The sequence below is a fragment of the Sparus aurata genome, chromosome 18 (assembly GCF_900880675.1).
Source record: "Sparus aurata chromosome 18, fSpaAur1.1, whole genome shotgun sequence".
NCBI classification, from domain to species: domain Eukaryota; kingdom Metazoa; phylum Chordata; class Actinopteri; order Spariformes; family Sparidae; genus Sparus; species Sparus aurata.
The window spans coordinates 15,881,297-15,900,808 of NC_044204.1; the positions used below are offsets into that span (position 1 = coordinate 15,881,297).

Below are 19,512 nucleotides of genomic sequence, written 5' to 3' on the forward strand. Positions count from 1 at the left end.
TTAACTGCTTGTTGGAAAATTGCCAAATATTAAACCAAATCATTATTATGTTAATTTGGAGGTGATTTCAAAGAAATTTCAAATGTTTTGCTCTAACTTTGCACACCAAGTTTAACATGTCGTAGTGTTCCATTGTGTTTCCTTTTTTATCCAAGGGTTGGGTCGACCCAAATCAACAATACCAAATGTACGAGCCCGAGCCCGTGATTGCGAAGCATGAACGAAGCAGCTGACGTTAATCAGCTAACACAGGCTTAACTCCGGTGCTGTGCCTGAACTCATGCTATGCTACAAAGTGTTCTCATATGTTTACACATTAGCACAAAGAAGACTCTTGCCTGCTCATCTTGTTACGGTGCAGGTGACCTCAACATGTGGTAATGACCAATGTAATTAATAACATTAGCTGTGGAAAAAGTCTGAGGTAATGCCAGTATTAAGTGTTATTGGGGAGCTATTAGTTTACCACAGTTCAGATACACAGATACATGAATGGTATATCTTGGGGTAGGATTTTGCTCTCTGAAAACCAGCATAATGTGAATCAATGTGTTACCATTACTACAAACTAATTTAATGATTGTGTGCAATAACATAATAGATACTTTTTACGGTAGATACTTTGGCTTATCAAAGCAGCAAAAGCACAGGTGGAATTTATTATGTTAATGATAGCTACGTTCCATTTAGGTGAGCTACTTCCAGGACTGTGTCGTAGCGTAATGGGACGCTTAAAAGGCTGGAGCCATCGTTAACTCTTAATTTCTGCTGTGAAAATGGCTTTATTGGCAAACACTGAAACAACGGAAATGCTCAAAATCAACTTGCATGGACACAGATAGAAAATGAGTTTGCTGCCCCCCTAGGGGCAAGAGAGTCATTGTCACATAAGAAAATGTACCAAGAAGTTTACCACCGAGCAAGAATGCAAATCAGATCCTGGATCATTCAAGTGCATCTTTCACTGGAGGCAAGGATATATTTTATTTTTTCTGAAACAATCCATCAAGTTAAATAGGAAAATAACTATGCTGTGGGAGTAACGGTGGGATAAGAACATATTAAAGTAAGTGATTTGTGTAAGACATTGAGCTGAAAAAGGACTAGAGGGAATTCTAGCGATGGATTTATGATGACAGCTGAATTCTGTTCAGATGCTGTGTTTTCGGATCCCGTTATTGCATGTGCTGGCTCGCTGCCATGGTTAATGTTATTAGTAACACCTGTTTGGCCTATTGGGACAGTTTGCTGCAACATAAAAGCCTCCATTTAACATGTTCATCTCAGCTGCTCTTAAGAAAATATACCCTTTTAACTAAATGACACAAAGTGTTGTTTACAAAACATCAGTGTAAGCAAGAAGCAAAAGACGAATTCACTTCAGTTAAAACACAGTTTGATTGAAGCTATGACTGTAAAACGTCACCGTAGCGTGTGTGTCTAGTGTGGAGAAGCTGATTGCACATGACCAAAATGTAGAGAAAGCTTTGCTCAGAGTGTCTTCATGGCTTCAAATGAGCTAAAATATATTTCCAAGCGGCTGCCTTGAACTGTTCTGACAGCTATTCCCATAAGACACAAATGCAGCATGAGTCCACAAAGTCAGGCTCCAGTTGATTTTCAATGAAGCAGCTCCAGAAACTCTCTTGATGACTTACACAGACCGGGGCCTTTTCTTCCTACTGAAGACAGAACACAGAAACTTCAACGTGTTCAACTCAATCCCACGGACCAGCTTCAACATCTGGCTGCCGCCGCCGTGTTGGGAGCAGCTTTCCGTTTTTACTGGCATTAAATACAAGGCTTCCCGAAATTCGAAATGAAGTGAAACCAAATATCATAATTTCAGCACAGATCCATAGATTTTTAGTATTAGAACATATAAATTGTAATCTATTGGCAAACCTAACCAATGCACTTATTTATTTATCGTATTCTAGTACTACATAATAATGATAATAAGTAATATTATAATAATAATAATAGCTCAACATTACTGGATACCTTATGATTAGCGTGCAACTTTTAAAGACATTTTGCACATTTTAAGCCCCTAACATCTTACACCGTCTGTATTTTATATGTTTTGGCCACACAGGAGAGGAGGCTGTCGAGTGACCTTTATCACGACCATCTTTATTGTTACAATCATAAATATGATAATTATTGTTGTGAAGTGGTTGCTGTTTGGTTAGGTTTACAATACAAAACTACTCAGTCAGGTTTAAGAAAAGACGATGGCTACTTACTTAGTGGTCAGCAGCATATATGAAGCTCTACTCACCCTCTAGCATCAGTTTTAGACATTAATGGCTCCCTGGACAACTAAAGGTTATAATAAAAGGTTATATGCTTCATCCTGTTAGACTTCCAAAGTAAAGCTTACTAAAGATTATAATTCAGGCTGAAAAAACTACATTCAGTCTCATAAGTCACTGCACCATAACATATTTACATAGGATAACTTACTAACATAACTTGAACACAGATAACTCTTGATCACAAACAAGACAGGGACAGTCCAATGTACGACCCATCCAACTACCCTGACCGCCCCAAAACTTTTCTCACTCGTTATACTACCGCTTCAAGAAGTGACAATGGAGGGGTACCTACAGCGTCACACTGAGAACTGTAAGGCAAGTCACCAGGCCGCTGTATTCGAGACATTGGGAATGTGGGACGAATGTCCATTTGCAGACTTTCTCGCTCTTTCCACTGCATGACCTGGCATTTTTTTCTTCATGACATCTGCAAGTAATATGCGTTAAGACTTAATGCGGACAGTGTTAAATGATTCACAAAAATGTGCCGTGATAACACACATGAGACCTGGTCCACATGCTCAGTCGCAGGTTTGATGCCTTGCTAATGGGCAGAACAGCAGTTGTCGGGGGAAAAGAGAGAGTGTTGCTGAAGTTGTGTGCAGTGAAAATGAATGAGAGGGTGATGAGGCTGTGTGAGAGAAGTCGGTGTGTGTGTGTGTGTGTTTAGTTATCAGGGGAGCACAGCATAGCTCTGCTGAGATTAAATTCCCAGAGCTTACTCTGGCTATCAGCATTACTTCAGGACACACACACACACACACACACACGCACACACACACACACACACACACACACATACAGAAGGAAAGCAGAGTCGTAGGAAAGAAAGCTGCCATCGCTACATTTTCATTCACATAAAAATATCAACATCGACAGTATGCCTGCTGCTGATATCACCACTGCTAATAATCCACAGCAATCCATCCATCTGGCCGCCCGTCTGTCCATCATCTCTCTTTCTTTCTTTCTTTCTTTCTTTTAAAATTGCGGGTTTTACCACAATCTGTCAGAAGTGCAGAAAAACTGACCGACCCAGGTGCCATCTCATCTCTGAGCTATCAAAGGTAGAACATCAGGTGAAAATGGAGATCTAGAAAAATATCTGAAATCTATAATGTCGACAGTTCAGGGTGCAACTGAAATGTAAATGTTCTTCAGAAATATACACTTTGAGGATACTGCATCCATCATATCTATCCATCAATTTAACTTATTTCTAAAATGGATAAACCCGTTTTCAGCCATATATTTTAAAGCATCAAGCTTCCGGGTGACGTTTGCCATAAAACCACATCCTTTTCCTCTTGACACATTAGGACACATACAAGTTGTTTTCAAATAAATCCACCGTCCAGCAGCATTAACCAGCTTAAACAAATGGTCCACAGGGAGTCCTGACTGTCATGAACCTGCCTCAATGCCATTGAACATTTATGGGGTCACCTGAAGTCTGAAAAAAGCCAAGCATTGTGTGACAAAACAAGACGCTTTGTGCAAAAACTGTCAAATCATGGTGAAATAACATGAGTCAGCAGATTTTACACTAACTTGTGGAGTCCATGCTATCACGAGTGTCATTAAAGCAACAGAGAGACATACCAAACACTGAGGCAACATATGGACATGGACATTTTTCAGAGGTTCATCTTCTGACTCAGATTGTTAAGCTGGTCATTCCATCATGGTTTGCGGAGAAAAAAATTGTATTTCACTCAAAATAGTATTTCTAAAAAGTAGTTAGAGCAGTGGTCTTTTTTGTAGTATTATCTGCAGTTCATCTCAAGAACCTTGATTTCATTACAGAGAAATTCTGTTTTGCAGCATTCATGGCAGTAAAGATCCGCTCTGACCCCGCCGACCACGGCACTGTGGTTGAAAAAACTTGTGAAGAAGAAAAGAAATCAAATCAGTGAAGTGTAAAAAGGCCGAGTAGCAGTGTAACCTGTGTGTGACAGGTAATGTCGCTCTCTGTTCCTGCCACATGCTGGGAAATAAATCCTGGATGTGTTAATTACCTCGTCTGACCTGGTTCCCTCCATGTGAATGTCTGCGTGACAGACGGAGACAGAGACAGTGATCTGTGGCATGGGACTGCAGCGCTGTGTGTGTGTGTGTGTGTGTATGTGTGTGTGTGTGTGTACTGTATACACGTGTGTGTGTTTGTTGTAGTGACAGCTCTGTCAGTTATCTTTCTGCACTGACAGACAATGCACATGTCATCCAGCAGTCCCAGCGCACGCAATGATCACATCTACGTATACTGCTGTAACACGCACACACATACACACACACTCACGCCTCAGCTGTCAATCATCTTGTCTGGTATTCCCACTGCTCTCTCCTGCCTTTTTGCTCCTCCCTCCTTCCTCTTCTACCTTCCTCTTCCCATCCCTCCACTCTGTCTTTCATCATTCTGTTATTTTTCTTTCCTTTTTAAGAAACTGTCTGTTGCCCTGAAACTGGGTCTTTTTTTTTTCCTCCCATGGGTCTCTGTGATCCCCCCCCCCCACTTCCCTCTCATTGCCTCTCCACTCTTTCTCTCCCTCCCACTCACATCTTGCTGACGGATTAAGTGTTGAAGGCGAGGTCTGGTAGAGGAAAAGAGAAAGGCTCTTTTAATTGTCTTGATCGCTAATTAGCCGGCCTGTCTCATCTCTCGGCAGTGGATGTGGTAAAACAGGATGCCCTTTCCTGGGTCAGCAGGCCACAGCCTCATGCATAACTCTCTCTCACACACATACACACACACGTAACTTTGTACTTCTGAGATTTCGAGTTTAGCTGGCAGCTTGTAGATTTCTCAGAGGAGGCCGGTGACTGAAAAAGTTTAGGAGGGCAGGGTGAATCGGTAACTCAGCAGTGAAAGGGGTCTTTGCAAAAAATACGCGTTATGTAAGGAAAAAAATGTTCCAAAAACCCGTGTTTCACCACCACTCTATTCCCAACAGCGTGCTCTCCCTCGCTTCCCGTCATTCTTATCATTGTTTACTGTCAGCTGTCTCGTATTTTTAAATGCCACAAAAAAATTATCTCGAATCATATCCACGAGCAATAATTCTGACTTTCACGACGGGAAAAAAAAACAAAAAAAAACCAGTATAAACACTGTGAGTAGTTTGTGTGCGAACGTTGAAAGATTTAAGAAAAAATGATTGGGATCCATCCGGGGGACACTGTGACAGGATGTAAATGCATCTGTCCTTTGCAGTCTGTCGTGGTTCAGTGGGTACAGCACGTCATAAACACTGCCTGGATTAGGACTCCGATTCCCAGTGGGCCCACCTACGTAAAAAATGAACGCACTCATGAATGAAAGTACCCGGCTAATGGCATATGTTACATCATATTGACCTTATTATAAATAGAAGGAACTGTAAAAGTGTTGCCTTCAGAGCCTCGGCTAATATTGTAGGAACAGACAATTTATTGTCCATGCTGTGTTCAACCCTTTTTTGTGAGTCGTTTCCCCTCATAGATATATAAAGAATGTCCATTATCTCATTCATTTGGTCTCATTATTTACCGTTGGACCATTGAGGATGTACAAAGGAATAGATGATATCTTTAAAAGCTTGAAATAGGCTTGTTTTGTGTCTTTCAGAGAGTTAGATAAGAAGATCAATGCTGCTCTTATCCTTGTGATAAGTATTGAACACAAGGAGTATGGAGCCAGGATATGATTAGCGTAGCTCAGTGAGGGGGAAGCGGCTATGGCTCTGTCAAAAATACAACACATTCTTATAGCGCAATGACTGAATAGGTTGTTGTCAGTGTCTGCCAACACAACGTATATCACCAAACAAAATGGCCACTGCAGCTTGACAGTGACTGACTTTATCGAACTACTTGGTCAGGTTCAAGAAAACATCATGGTTTGGGTTCAAATCACTTTACTTCTGTAACTTCCTTTACTAATGTCCCTACGTTACTGAAAAAAAATCATGTTATGTACGTGACATTACTTTAAACCTTAAAAGACTCCATCACTGCATTAACAACTGTCACCTGAATGAAAGTCTTAGTCATCCACTATGCCTGATCTCCTCCCTATACGGATTTGTAGCTTTTGATACTATATTTCTCCTCAGTTCCTCCTTTGCAGCTGTTATAACCAATACAGCTGCCAGAGGTCGCTACCTAACAACAAACATAGCAAAGGGTTGCAATGACCTGCTTGGTTTTCTAACCTATGTGAATGTTTTTTCTGAGAGGACAGGCTTCAAAAAAACATCTGTGAACACCTCTGAAGCTCACTGTTTAATAAATTCAGTTGTATTAATATTTTAATTTGTATTTTTGGTGAGGTGCTGAGCGGATGGAATATTTTTTTGTCAGGATATAGGCTGGTGTCCCACCATGACTTTGCTTAAAACGCCAAGTTGATATGCGTCGGAATGCCTTGTTTAAATTTCTGTTTTTTACAGAAAAGAGATACAACATGTTGTAGTTTTTGCTTGCATACTGACATTTAACTTTACTGAACACCAGGATAGCTGTCTCCTCCTTCCATTCTTTATGCCAAGCTAAGCTCACCGCTCCAGCTCCACCCTGTACACAGACAGTGGTATTTAACTAGTATGTGGAAAGAAATTTTTTCTGACAATTTCTTTCTATCCCATAGACACATCAGACCTTTTGCAGCAAACTGGAAGACTAATTTCAAATAAAAGCGTAATCTTTGTTCTATTCATCATGAAGTTTGGCCTTGGATGATCTTGTTTTGACAAAGAAAAGTAATTTCTTTTTAAGTCAAATAGTTTCCAGCAGTTAGAGTCACAGCAAAGCTACGCGTGGAAGCTTTTAGAAAGTTCTGGATGACATGAGGGTCAGTTATACTGTAGCTTGGGAGAAGCATTTTATAGGAGCTTTGAGATCAAGCTGCCTTTGCAAATCAAATTTAGGTCCAGTCCAGAGTAAAATAACTAACTGCTAACCTTAGCAGTGAGCTGATGCAGAGAGACAGAAAATATTTATTCATATAAACCGTCAGTACAAACACTTAGGTCACAGTTTATTTGTTCAATAAGGAAGGGGTTATCTGGATACTAGTTTCAATAGAAGACGGCGTGACAGTCAGACAGACTTGACAAGAAGCCTTTGTCTAACAACCAGCTTCATTCATCACGCTGGATATTTTTACTTAAAGACTGCAATATATAAGAATGCAAGATTACAACAGTCAAAATAATTTGCTCTGGTGATATGCTGCTCCATTTGTATGAATTGAAGAGATGGCTAATTCTCACATATTGCACCTTTACGTTTCTTATCCTCCTCAATCGCAGTACATTCAGCTTTTCTCTCTCGTCCTGGCTGGTGCGTTAAGTGGAATCGGAGTCATTTTCTGACAGTGCAGTGACATGATTTGCCATGTTATTTTCCTTTACTAGCTACCCAGCTACTCTAATCGCACTGCAGGAGGAGCCTTTCTGCCAAATGCTCTTTGCAGATCCAAAAATGACTTGTTAGCAATACTCATTAGAAACCAGCAGGTCTCACTGGTGCCAGGCAATGTGTCTGCCTCAGTGGGGGATGCTAACAAGCTTTTCTCTTTGTGTCCTCGCAGTCATCTGGAGTCAGAGCGCAGCGCCCTGAAGAGGAGAGAGTGGGAGAGGAGAAACCAGGAAGTCCAGCAGGACGAAGACCTCTTCTCAACTGGATTCAACCTGTTTGGAGAACCTTATAAAGTAAGACAGGTTGACTTAATACATTGTTTAACATTCTGGGAAAAATGCTATATGCTTTCTTTCTGATGCTAAGATGAGAAGATTGATACTGACCGTGTGTGTGCACTTGTGCGTGAGCCTGATGCTGATTAGCCTAAAGTTAACATAAACTAAAGACGGGAAGATTGTCAATATTTACAGCTTAAGCCACATTAACCTTTTTGTTCAAATCAGATAAATGAGATACAACATTTTGATTATTCCACTTTAGACATGTTGGGACGCTAATGTTAGTTGTTAAAGCTGTTTCCCCGCTTTCATTCTGAAACCCCATTTGGACTGGATTTATTTATTTCGGAGAGATGAGGGGATTTTGACATTCCAGTTGCAATTAGCTACTGTTTTTTACCGTCCTTTTCGAGTTTTCACAAGTTTCTGTCCTTTTTCCTCAGCTCAGTGTGAAAATTGGCTTTTGTGTTAGCTACAGGAAGGCACCAGTATCCTCTGTTGAGCCCTGCCTGTGTGTTATGATGATGGCACCATTTATTAACCACACTAGCTATCCCAACATAGTCTGGGAGTAAAATATACAGCGGGAGTATACACACAATTTAATATTTTTCTAGTCATGGTGGGGACATCTTCGTCACATTTTCATTAAAAATCCTGTGGGTCTTGAAATTCTCAGGTGGAAGTTGACTCTTGCAGCCAACAACAGAGCTGTTCACGTGCTTAGCTCTTAGTTTTGTACTGGCCCTCCACAGTAACATCGTTTACACAAGCAAGAGTTGCGAGAACGATTTAATCAAAAGTAAATTTCATCGACTAGTTTACTGTGTTCCGAGGCAGGGGCCTGATGTGGTGATCCGTGCAGCCAATAATAGAGCAGCTGCTCAACTCTTAACTTGACATAATGCTAGTGGGAGAAAAACAAGGGTGGACCATTGCAAAGGTATGTCCTCAAGTCGTGGGTGGACATAGTTAGTCAGTCTGGTGGAGGTAAAATAAGTCTCCAATTCATTCCCCTCTTCCCCATGTAATGTTAAACTTGTCCGAAACAAGCCCCCTGGAGGAGCGCCAACCTCTGTGGCCAACTTTGGTAATTGGTAGCTTGTGAAAGAAGTGGATCATTCTGTCATTTTTTTTCTTTTCATGTTAGCTAGGCGCTAAATCGGAAGTTAGCCAGCTCAGTCGGCGGAAGTCTCCAGTGCACACGCTCCATTGGCTCCACAACATGGAAGATCTGGGTAATACAGGTATAACCAGGAAGTCGAGCCATTTTGGCTTCATGCACCACTGAGCATCTTTTTTAGGGATGAACAGGCACCACCTCTGACACAGTATCCAGATTTTGATGTAATGTCCTTGGTCTGAACGGGTATAAGCTAAATTTCTTGCTTCCCATCTCCCGGTCCATGCAAAACAACTGCAGACTTCATTCAAATTCACTAAAAAGAATAGGATGAGCATATTAGTAACTATTTCTTAAACATTCTGGATCCAAAACAACCCATTTTAAATGCTAGGCCAACAGTAACTGTCTGTTCAGATTTAAGGACTGCAACACAAAGCAATCCTGTTAGTAAGTTGCACACTCGTCTACAATCTTTACAACCTGGCTGGGCTGTGATTGTTTGCACTGGATGCTGTTTTCTCCTCACAGAATGCTCTCTCAGTGCTGTTAAGGAGACAGTTTTATATTTTGCTGGGAAGTTTTGATTGATCTGCCAGAGAAGAATGGACACCCCTTACACATGGATTTCATTTGGGCAAATGGAGTGAATTTACGAGATTCACGAGATAAAGTGGCCGTGCTTTGTTACTTAGCTTCATATAAAACAGTTTTGCCTTGTGCAAGCAATCCGTTTAAAACTGTTACTGCTAACCAACAATTATCCAAACAAATTTTTGTTCAAGAATGCATTTTAAAGATAATAAAAGCTGATGACGGCCTGTTGATCATTAGTGTTGCATCGCCCAGCACAAGGTTCTGGTCGGTTCTGATCTAAGGCATTTGAGATTGCCATCATTTTGTTTCCTCTTAAGCTGAAAGTGAAGTAGCCATGCATGAAATCCATGGCCGCTCTCCGGCCCCTGTTTATAAAATTGATTTTGGTTTGTTAACTCCCATTTGCCACTGACGGGCGCTTCAACACTTGGTTATGCCGCCAAGTGTATCGACCTTGGGACAGACCTGCTTTTGAGTCCTGACGGAATGTGTTTAACTGCTGCTGTGTCTGAGCGCAGAGGGCGACGGGGCTCCTCAGTAAGACGCCGCTCGAGGTTCGGGGGTGATGGCAGCACATGAGAGGTTGTTCCGATAATGAATCTAATCCGAGGTGCCTCCATGCTCCAACTAATTGTTTCCAACTAATTAATGGTGCCGAGGTGAGGTCAAGATATGTGTATGTGAGGAGAGAGAGCGATGATGTCGGTGGATGGGGCTGTGTGAGGGGAGATGTTTTAAACACCACTCGTGCTATTTCGATAAATCCTGCGGGTTTGATGTATTTTACCATCAGGTTTAACTTGTGAATGGGTTTATGAGTTTATTTTTGCATTTCCTGGGTAGTGAAAGAACAAATAAGGGGCATTCCATGACAACTCACCAAGGGCCTCCGAGTTCATGGTCATGGTTTCCATGAGTGTAATAGAAGTCTCAAGATGATTTTGAGTTGGAGTTGGCATTAGTGAAACCTTGTTTAAAGTGAACCTCAACAGGCTTGCTCTACAATTAGGAGACAGATGGTTACAGTTAAAGCAAAGAGGATTCTTTTATTACAATATGTGTGGTAAAAAGCTACATAAACCTCAGTTATCAGGGCTGGACATAATTTAATCTATTGAGATGCAGATAGAAAAGCTTTTTGTTTGTTTTACGATTACTTTTAAATTTAAATGTCTAATGTATCATTTGTTGTGTCTTAAATGTTCCAGATCTCAATGTGAAAGTACCATAAGTGGACCTTGAATTCAGATTGTTAAGTCAAATTATTCAACCCCGCCTTTTTTTCCTTTTTAACAAAATGTTGCAAACTTCTAAATGCCTCAGTGCTGAACAAACAGCCTGAATTAAAGTTTCTGATCAAAAACATCAGTTAGTGCATTCAGTTAGAGACGGCAGTTTCGTGGCCTTGAAAACTTTTCCACCTCAGCTTTTGTAAAACATCATTTTATATCACTTAATATAGTGAGAGTGATGAAACAAGATATAAAGAGACTATAGATATATACATATACTCACCATATATAGTTGTCAACGCTTTACCAAACTGGTATATTTATACGCCATTGACATACATTTTGAGTAGTGTTTATGGCCACCTGATGCATGTAAGTCAATATTCACTCTCCTTTTAATTCCTTTTTGGTCTCTTCCAACTACTATGTTCACTAGCCAGTTGCGTATCTTTTCATGTTTGGTGCTGAACCGGCAGTGTACGGTGGGTGAGAGTGAGAGTGGGAGATACCTTCAGTTCTGATGTCTCTTCCCTGAAGATCTCCTCATCAGTCCACACGGATCCAACCCTGAGTCTCGACCGCAAGCGTGTCAGATGCACTTTTAATTCGGACGTCTTACGCAACACATACACTCTTGTTTTACTCCACTCATCTCTCTGCAGCAGCTTGGTGCAGGCTCACAACTCTGAGCCGAGTGTCTCAAGGGTGCAAATGTGGCCTGAAGCCTTATGCTTGAAGGATATTCTTTCAGCAATACTTGAGCAGTTGCAACGTGGATATCAGTGTTGATGGAGAAATATAGCAGGAAAACTTCTCACTGCACAAAAAGTTTGGTGGCTCCTCGAAACATTCTTGGACAAGATAAAAGCGCAATCTGATATCACTGTGTGATGTGTTGGTGTTGGTCATGTTACATCATTAGAACGGACAAGACACGTTTTTGTGTAACGTCATAGCTGCCTGACTTGGGGAAAAAACACTGGAAAAATAGTAGAATATATTGTATTTAACATTGTGATAGAGTCAAACCATCTTTTCCTAAACCTAACAAGCATTTTTGTTGTCTCAGGATAAGAATTGTAGTTCCAAACGGCAGCAAAAAACTGGAAAAAGAAAATGAGTGAACAATATAGCCTATTTATATGTTCCAAGTGGGATACAAACCCCAGTCCTGTGAGTGCGAGCCCTGTACGTAACCCACAAAGCTGATGATGATGGTTTGCTGTAGAAATGTTTTTCATCACTCTGTCCTCTGTCCTATGATGTTCCTTGATAAACATTAACTCTAATGTTTCAGGAACGACACCAACACAAGTCGCAAATCTATGACATCAGAATAGCATGATTGCAAGTTCACTTAGCGGCCCTTGAACACATGAAACAAATGGAAATGTTGCATTTCATTTGTGTTTTGCACATCATTTTTCCCTGTTTGATGGCATTTTAATTACGTCATTTTGTTGTGCCCTCCTCTATGGCAGTGTTCTAATAGTTTTCAGACTTATCAACCACTAATCTTGATACACCAACTCCTAATAGTCGCATTAAAGCAGTCATTTGCATTTTCCTTTGCAGGTTTTCCTGAAATTTGCATTAGAATTTGTGATATATTTAAATAGAACCCTGGCTATAGTCATTTTATCCAATATAACAATGTTATTGTGCTTATTATGAGTGTAAATCTAGACACGGTAGAATCATATCTAACCTAAGCTCACTGACGATTAGTTCAGCTCCTCAAAAAATGTAAGAACTCATTTCAGATCTCATTGTGGATTCTGTCAGATAGCAGCACCTGACTGAAGTACGCTGCTGTGCAGAGCATTTCTCCATCTTTCATTAATTACAGTGATTAACTTAACAAGGGAACTATAATTTATTGTAGATATTATTAACATAAAACTCAGCATAGTGACACTTCTTGTAAGTGACTGTATAGGGGGGCAACATGTTTGCTTGTTTTATATTTCAGCTCTGCCCAACTAATCTTTTTCCTCCACTCCTTCCACTTCCCCAGTTTATCTCTCGCCTCTGCTAAACTTGAAAAACAGCTTTGGCACACCTTGCCACTTTCTTCTGCTGATTTATTTGCCACACTAACAATTTATTTTTTTCGGAGGGTGTTGCTTTACTTCATACAATCCAGAGGATTTACCACAGCCCCCTCGACCTCTCTGCACTCGCTCTGTGTTTAAGTGCTGACTGAACTTACTGAACTGCTCCTTTACAGATCTGTATCAGCCCCTTTCCATTATCACACAGGATTTATAGAACCTTTATCATTTCCCGTCTCTCGCTTCCTCATTTCTCCTCCCAATAGGTCTCTCTCTGTACCTGTATATCTATCATGTGTCCGTCATTCTCCTTCTCTGTCTTTCCCTCTTGCTCTCTCCAGTATTCATCCTCTCTGTCAGCTATTAGCTAATCCCTCTTCTAATCCTGTTAAAGAGCGTTATGCTGTTAGCAGCTATTTGGGATGATCTATTCACACACACTCATACACTCATACACACACATAGGTATTCATCCTCTCTTTCTCCTCTGTTTTCCATTTTGCCTCTCTGTAAATGTGTTTTCTGTTCCTCTTCAGCCACCGGATCTTTTATTCATGAGCCTGAGATGGAAAAGAGATGGGCTAATTTATTCACAGCTAACTTTGGCTCGCCACAGTGTGTAGTGTGTGTGTGTGTGTGTGTGTGTGTACACACAGAAATTACATCTGTTAAGATTATTTGAAAGCAGTTCTCTCCTTTCTTATATGAATCTTTTGTAAATAAGGCTTTATTCCTTGTTCTGTTCTGGGGTTTTTTGTTGTTGCTATTTTCTTGGTTTTCCTGAGTTTATTTGACTGTAAAGATGAAGGATACAGTGAAGTTTAAAGCTGGGTCTACCTGGGGCTCACAAACAAATCTGTCCTCCATAAAGCTAGAATTTCACTACAGTTTAAAATATTTTATACCCATCTATGTTGGAATATTAATAATTTGAGGTTGTCTTTTCTTCCTCGGACAGGCTGAGAATGGTGTAAATTGCAGTCAGACGCATCGGTGAGAGCTTTTAAAGCATGTTAGGTGTACATTCAGGAGACTCATCTGGTGCTTGAATCAGAGTGCTTGAGAGTAGAAGTTATATCACAGCAACTAGATAATCTTTGGGGTTTGGTTCGTAAATTTGAGCGAAACCCAATGTCCATTATCTCACACAAATGCACTCAGTGTAACATATTGCCTCTGGGGAGGGAGATCATTTGAAATCACATGAGGTCCCCGAGGAATCCTTCCAATGAATGGGGCTTTGCTCTTGAGCTTAAACAATTAGTCTATGTAACATTGATGCAATATTGATTGTGTCTATTTTATAATTCATTAATTGTTTCTGTAACTTTTGGCCACGCTTGCACTGTGGCTCCATTTAAAGGAAATGTCTCTCAGGGGACCACTTTGGTCCAGACTGAAATACTTTATGAAAACATCCATTGTATTGATTGCTTTCTGCAGACATTCATAAATCCAATGAATTTGGTAACCCCGTGGATATAATAAGAAAGCGTCTTGATACTCCATTCATGAAATGAATGAAAGCTTCTCAGTGGCACATGAAGACAAAAAGTTAAACTTCCTGGGAGTATAATTACCCGGATCTTTCGCATAGCTTCCTAATTGTTTAACCCTCCGCCAACCTGAATAAGACGAAAACAATTTAATGGTGTGGTGCTCCTAGACTTTACAAATGTCATGAGACCAAATGGCTCAAATTCTGATAGTGAAACAAGAAGTCGGGGTTGTGACGCTCCTTTAAAATTATCCAGAGTTTTCCAGCCACTTTTTTTCACAATGTAAGCTTATGAGAAATGAGTATTTTTGCTAGTGTTTGGCCACTATGTCAAATTATTCTAGTGTTTCCCGGCAGCTTTGGTGACCCCCTGACTTTTCTTCTAGCCCCACCAGCAGATCACAGTATTAGCTTGTCCAGTAAAATATTCCATCATCTAGTGGATCAACTGGCAAAAAATGCAGTACAGACATTCAGAGTTGTGGGACGTTGAATGCTAACAACTTAAAGGAGTCATCACCCGGAAATCGCAATTTCTCTCGTTAAATCATGCATATTGGTGTTGGACCTCTGTTGAAACTTGCCTGAAAAGCTGGAGTCTGAAAGTGGCTTATTTTTTTCGCTTTGGCTCTTTTTCCGAACAGGAATAGCGCACAGTAGTGCGCGTTCCTAAAGCACGAGATTTTGACTCTGCTCCTGTGGTGACGTTACCACAGGAGGCTACTTGCATAAGCATCGGCTCACAGCCGTCCTCAGCCAGACTTTCTGAGTGAGCACGACGAATCTGCTTATTTCTCTGTCATTTCACGCCATACATCGTCACCGCCAGCATTAAAACTCAGGTCTTACATGTAAAACACGAGTGTGAAAAGTAAGACAGAAAAAAAAGAATTTACCATTCAGAGACATCCTGCTGTAAACGTGTCTCTTCCACCGTCTCTGCCTCTTCACTCTCCCGTTCAGGTTCTGACTCCGGCTCGTACATAAATGCCTGAATTCCGTAAGGTTCGTCATTTAGTGTGTGCGCCATGACAGGGGGCTGTTTATGTTTTGGAGTCTGTGTGTGCATGCAGGCTCGCCCCCCATTCCGACTCTGTCCTTCCTGCGGCCAATCAACGCGCGCCTCATTACATATTAATACAATGCACATCCGGACCGGTCAAAACCTCGCGCATAATCTCGCGTGAGAAAGTCGCGGTATGAAAAAGTGTCAGAACAAGCTCTATGTTTGATTTTTTTTTTATTTTTTTTTTATAATAAGTTTTAAGAATTGATCCAAAGCGATCCAAGAGGGACTGGATATGTAAAAAACCAGGTGATGACTCCTTTAAGTAATTCCCTTATCATTCCTCTCATGCCACCACAAGGTTGATTTGTGGCTTTGTGTTAAATATATGAACTGCTGTTGGGTTGACTGAGATGAGATTTGGTCCAGACCTCCAGGCTGATTTGTTAAAAATTATAAAATTTGAAAAAGGTCATGGTCATGCTATTAAGCTAAACTACTCGCTAGACATGAATATGTTAACATTGTCATTATGAGTTAGTGTTTTGACATTTCATAGAATAAACAAGAATGGCACACTAGAGTTCATACATCTGCCAAGGGCCAGCAGTCTCCTTTAATTCAGTCAAGCTAACTACAATATCAAATAAAACATATTCAAATCCAGCAGATCTGAAATTTAGTTGGATCCGCATCAAATTGTAGTCCCAGAGAAATTAGTGAAACGGCCGAAAAATGCACAATGTAAAAGAAAGTGAGATAAAGTTCCTGGATCTGTCTCTTAATCCACATCCACCAAAAGTTAATGGCATCTATTCTGGGCTGAGACCCATCCTCCAACCAATTTTTCCTAGAAATCTATTCTGTAGTTTTTGTATAATCCTGCAGACAATTTAACCAACCAACCAAGTTACATGAGTGACAACAAAACTTCCTAGGCGGATGTTACAATTAATCAGTTAATCTAGAAGTAATTGGCAGATCTGATTTAAGATTACATACTGAAATGTTGCTGATGGTTGTTTGACTTATACTATAAACCAAGCTTTCCGTTTCAGTGTATAAACTCCTATCATACCAATCTGATTGTGAAAAAGGGGCATCACCATGTAGCAATTAAAAGATGCTTACATTACATAAAGGCAAGGGTGGTATTATACTAATTTGTAAGGCTGAGAAGTCTCTAACACACACACACACACACACACACACACACAGAGTCAGAACTCCCTCCTCAGCCATAGGACCTCTTCATGGTTCATTGAAAAACAAGAAGTGACGTGTAAGTGATTTGATTCCTCCGGCCACTGTGAAAATCAGTGTAGTGTTGGGATTATTCATTATTATAACATGTAACTTCATCCTCTTTAGAAATATTACCTGAGATTTGTTAAGCTCCTACTTCCTATGGACATACATTTATTATTCATTAGTTCATTAACCTCTCCAAATACGGGCAATTTCACCTCGTCTTGAAAATTAGATAAAGGGTTTTATTCACTCTCTTTCCTGCATTTAACCTTTAAACCTATTGTGGCTTCATTTGACATTACCACCTATGACAGGGGTGATTAGCAGAGTATCGACTGTCAGATACCTCGATCTATTGACCAAAGCACAAAAGTTGTGTGCATTTAAATTATAGCACCGGGCCGCATTTCCCATCGATCTGACTCAGTGTTTCCAGTGTTCATCATTTGTCTGTAGCTCAGGCTGAAATGTCACGATTAAATTATAGGCTGTAGCTCTTGCATAATTCAGACTTGGCTCATCGTGATTAATATTTGCTTCACAATTTGTTGCTTAGGTAGAAAAGAAATGTCAGGGGTGGACAGAAAGTGGATAGAAATCTACAGGTCCTCACTTTTTTCTTCTTTCTCTTTCATGGCTCCAAGAATAGAAGCACTGAACCCACTGCTGATTGCTCTTGTCCTTTCAAAAATGCCAAATGATCAAATCATGTAGTTTCATCATTAAAGAAGCTGTCAGTTACTGACACAAAAAGGTACTCTTGAGCTATTCTGAGGAACATCTCACGTAGCAGCTGTACATGTATACCGTCATATATCAGTAAGGCCCGCACTGTCCTCCAAGCGATGATTGCTTGAGAATCTGGGGTCAGGGTAATAATGATTCCTGCCCCATTAATTTTACTGCTGCAGCCTGGACTGGACCCTCTTAAGGGTGGCATGTGTTTAATTAATCATCTCATCCTGATGTCTGGTCAGTGGTCACCCTATCCGTCTCTCACTGTTCCTCTCTGGATGAGTAAAGAGGGCTTTTCATCAAGTGCAGAGAAATGGAAAAATGGAAGACTTAATTAATACTCTTTTCTCTCTTCCTCCCTCTTGTCTTTTTTCTTCTTTCTCCTCTCATTTTAGACTAATAAAGGTGATGCATTGGCCAGTCGCGTCCAGAACACACTGGGCTCCTACGAAGAAATGAAAGACCTGTTAACCAGCCACTCTAACCAGAGCCACTTAGTGGGAATCCCCAAAGGCAGCAACAACCTGCAGACTCCGACCACCTCGACAATGGAGAGACCTGCCATGGAATCCCAGCTTTTCACCGAAGCCCTGAGGGGAGGACCAGGTGGAGGAGGAGGAGGAGGTGGAGTAGCAGAGGCAGGTGGGGACAAGAGGATGGGAAATGCACCCTCCGCATCTTCCACTTCCATGCAACCTCCTGCTTCGACCACATCGTCATCAAGCGCCACAACGATACAGCATCAGAATTCCAAAAAGTCCCGAAGCTCCGCGGACTGGTCAAGGGCAGGCCACGGACAGAGTGCCCAGGGAACAGGCCTCGTTCTGGGGTTAGGTCAGAACGGGCAGGGGCAGGTCACAGCAGCTACTAGTGGACGAGGAAAAATGTCTTTATCAGAGGAACAGAGGCATGAAGAGCTGTTTAGCTCACTTAAAGATGAACTTGGTCTCAAAGGAGACTCAAGCCCTTCATCCTCCTCCTCGTCCTCGTCTTCTTCTTCCTCTTCTTCACGGAGAAGACACTCTTCCCACACCTCCAAGACCGCTCCTCTCCCAGGTGAGTCCTACCAAGAAAAGCTACAGAGGAACGATTAGACATTCTGGAAAATACACTTCTATACAATCTAAGGGTTAGATGAAAAGTTCTGATACCACTCTTATGTCTACATGCTAAGTATAAAGCTAGAGGTAGTTAGCTTAGCTTACCTAGAAACAGATGCATTGGTGAGCTCATGTTTTATCTGCTCTAACAGATGCATCTGTTATTCCTCCCATTCAGACAAATTCCTCCATCCTGGTTTCTGTATATATTACACAAACAAGGCAGTTTGTCAAAAAAAGGTTTGACTTTCTGAAGCCAAGAGTGCTACTGCACTGCTAGAGATTCCATTCACCAATTAAATTGCAACATTCGGCTCAATGCATTCTGTGGCTGCATTGGACAGAACATAGTAGATCAAGTATTAAGCTGACAACATTATAAAAATGCCAATCCAAACAAAGCAGCAGGCGTTCATTCACACTGCTATTTGTAATAATGTAGTTTTAGCTAGCTAGCTTCCATAAACTAATAAGCTCACAAGCTAACAAATTTACAATTCTACTTTGCTTTGAGATGTGCTAGCTTAGGGCTACTTCATAATTCATACTTCATACTTCCACCTCTCTACAAGTTCAGTGGAGGTATTATTTTTTATTCTTGGTTTGTCTACATAAGAATGTTATCAAAATGACCTTTGAATGTTGTTGTTGTTCTAAAATGAATCAGTTGATATCTATCTCTCCATCCAACTCTAGTATAGAAAGAGAATATGCAGTGTGAAACCATTCTTTTAACAGCAGTTGGGACTATCTCACAGTTTGGTTGATTAAACCTGCCATTCACACAACAAAAGGGGACTTCTCATATTTTGATATTCATGGCAAATCATTGTATTTGCTGGAGCCCTAAGTGCTCATGAATAATTTCACTGCAAAACAGACTCTATCACATTTTGGGCGGGTTTTATGAAAAT

General features: G+C 40.8%; 1 protein-coding gene across 2 annotated transcripts in view; it reads left to right on the forward strand.

Annotated features, from left to right (window-relative positions):
* aff2 (AF4/FMR2 family, member 2) overlaps window positions 1–19,512 on the forward strand; it is a 187,230-nt gene that overhangs the window by 40,989 nt on the left and 126,729 nt on the right. For both annotated transcript variants that reach the window (XM_030396609.1, XM_030396611.1), the window contains exons 2-3: window positions 7,894–8,014; window positions 17,894–18,554. In XM_030396609.1, coding sequence (XP_030252469.1) covers window positions 7,894–8,014; window positions 17,894–18,554 — 782 coding nt within the window. The remainder of the gene's footprint in view (window positions 1–7,893; window positions 8,015–17,893; window positions 18,555–19,512) is intronic.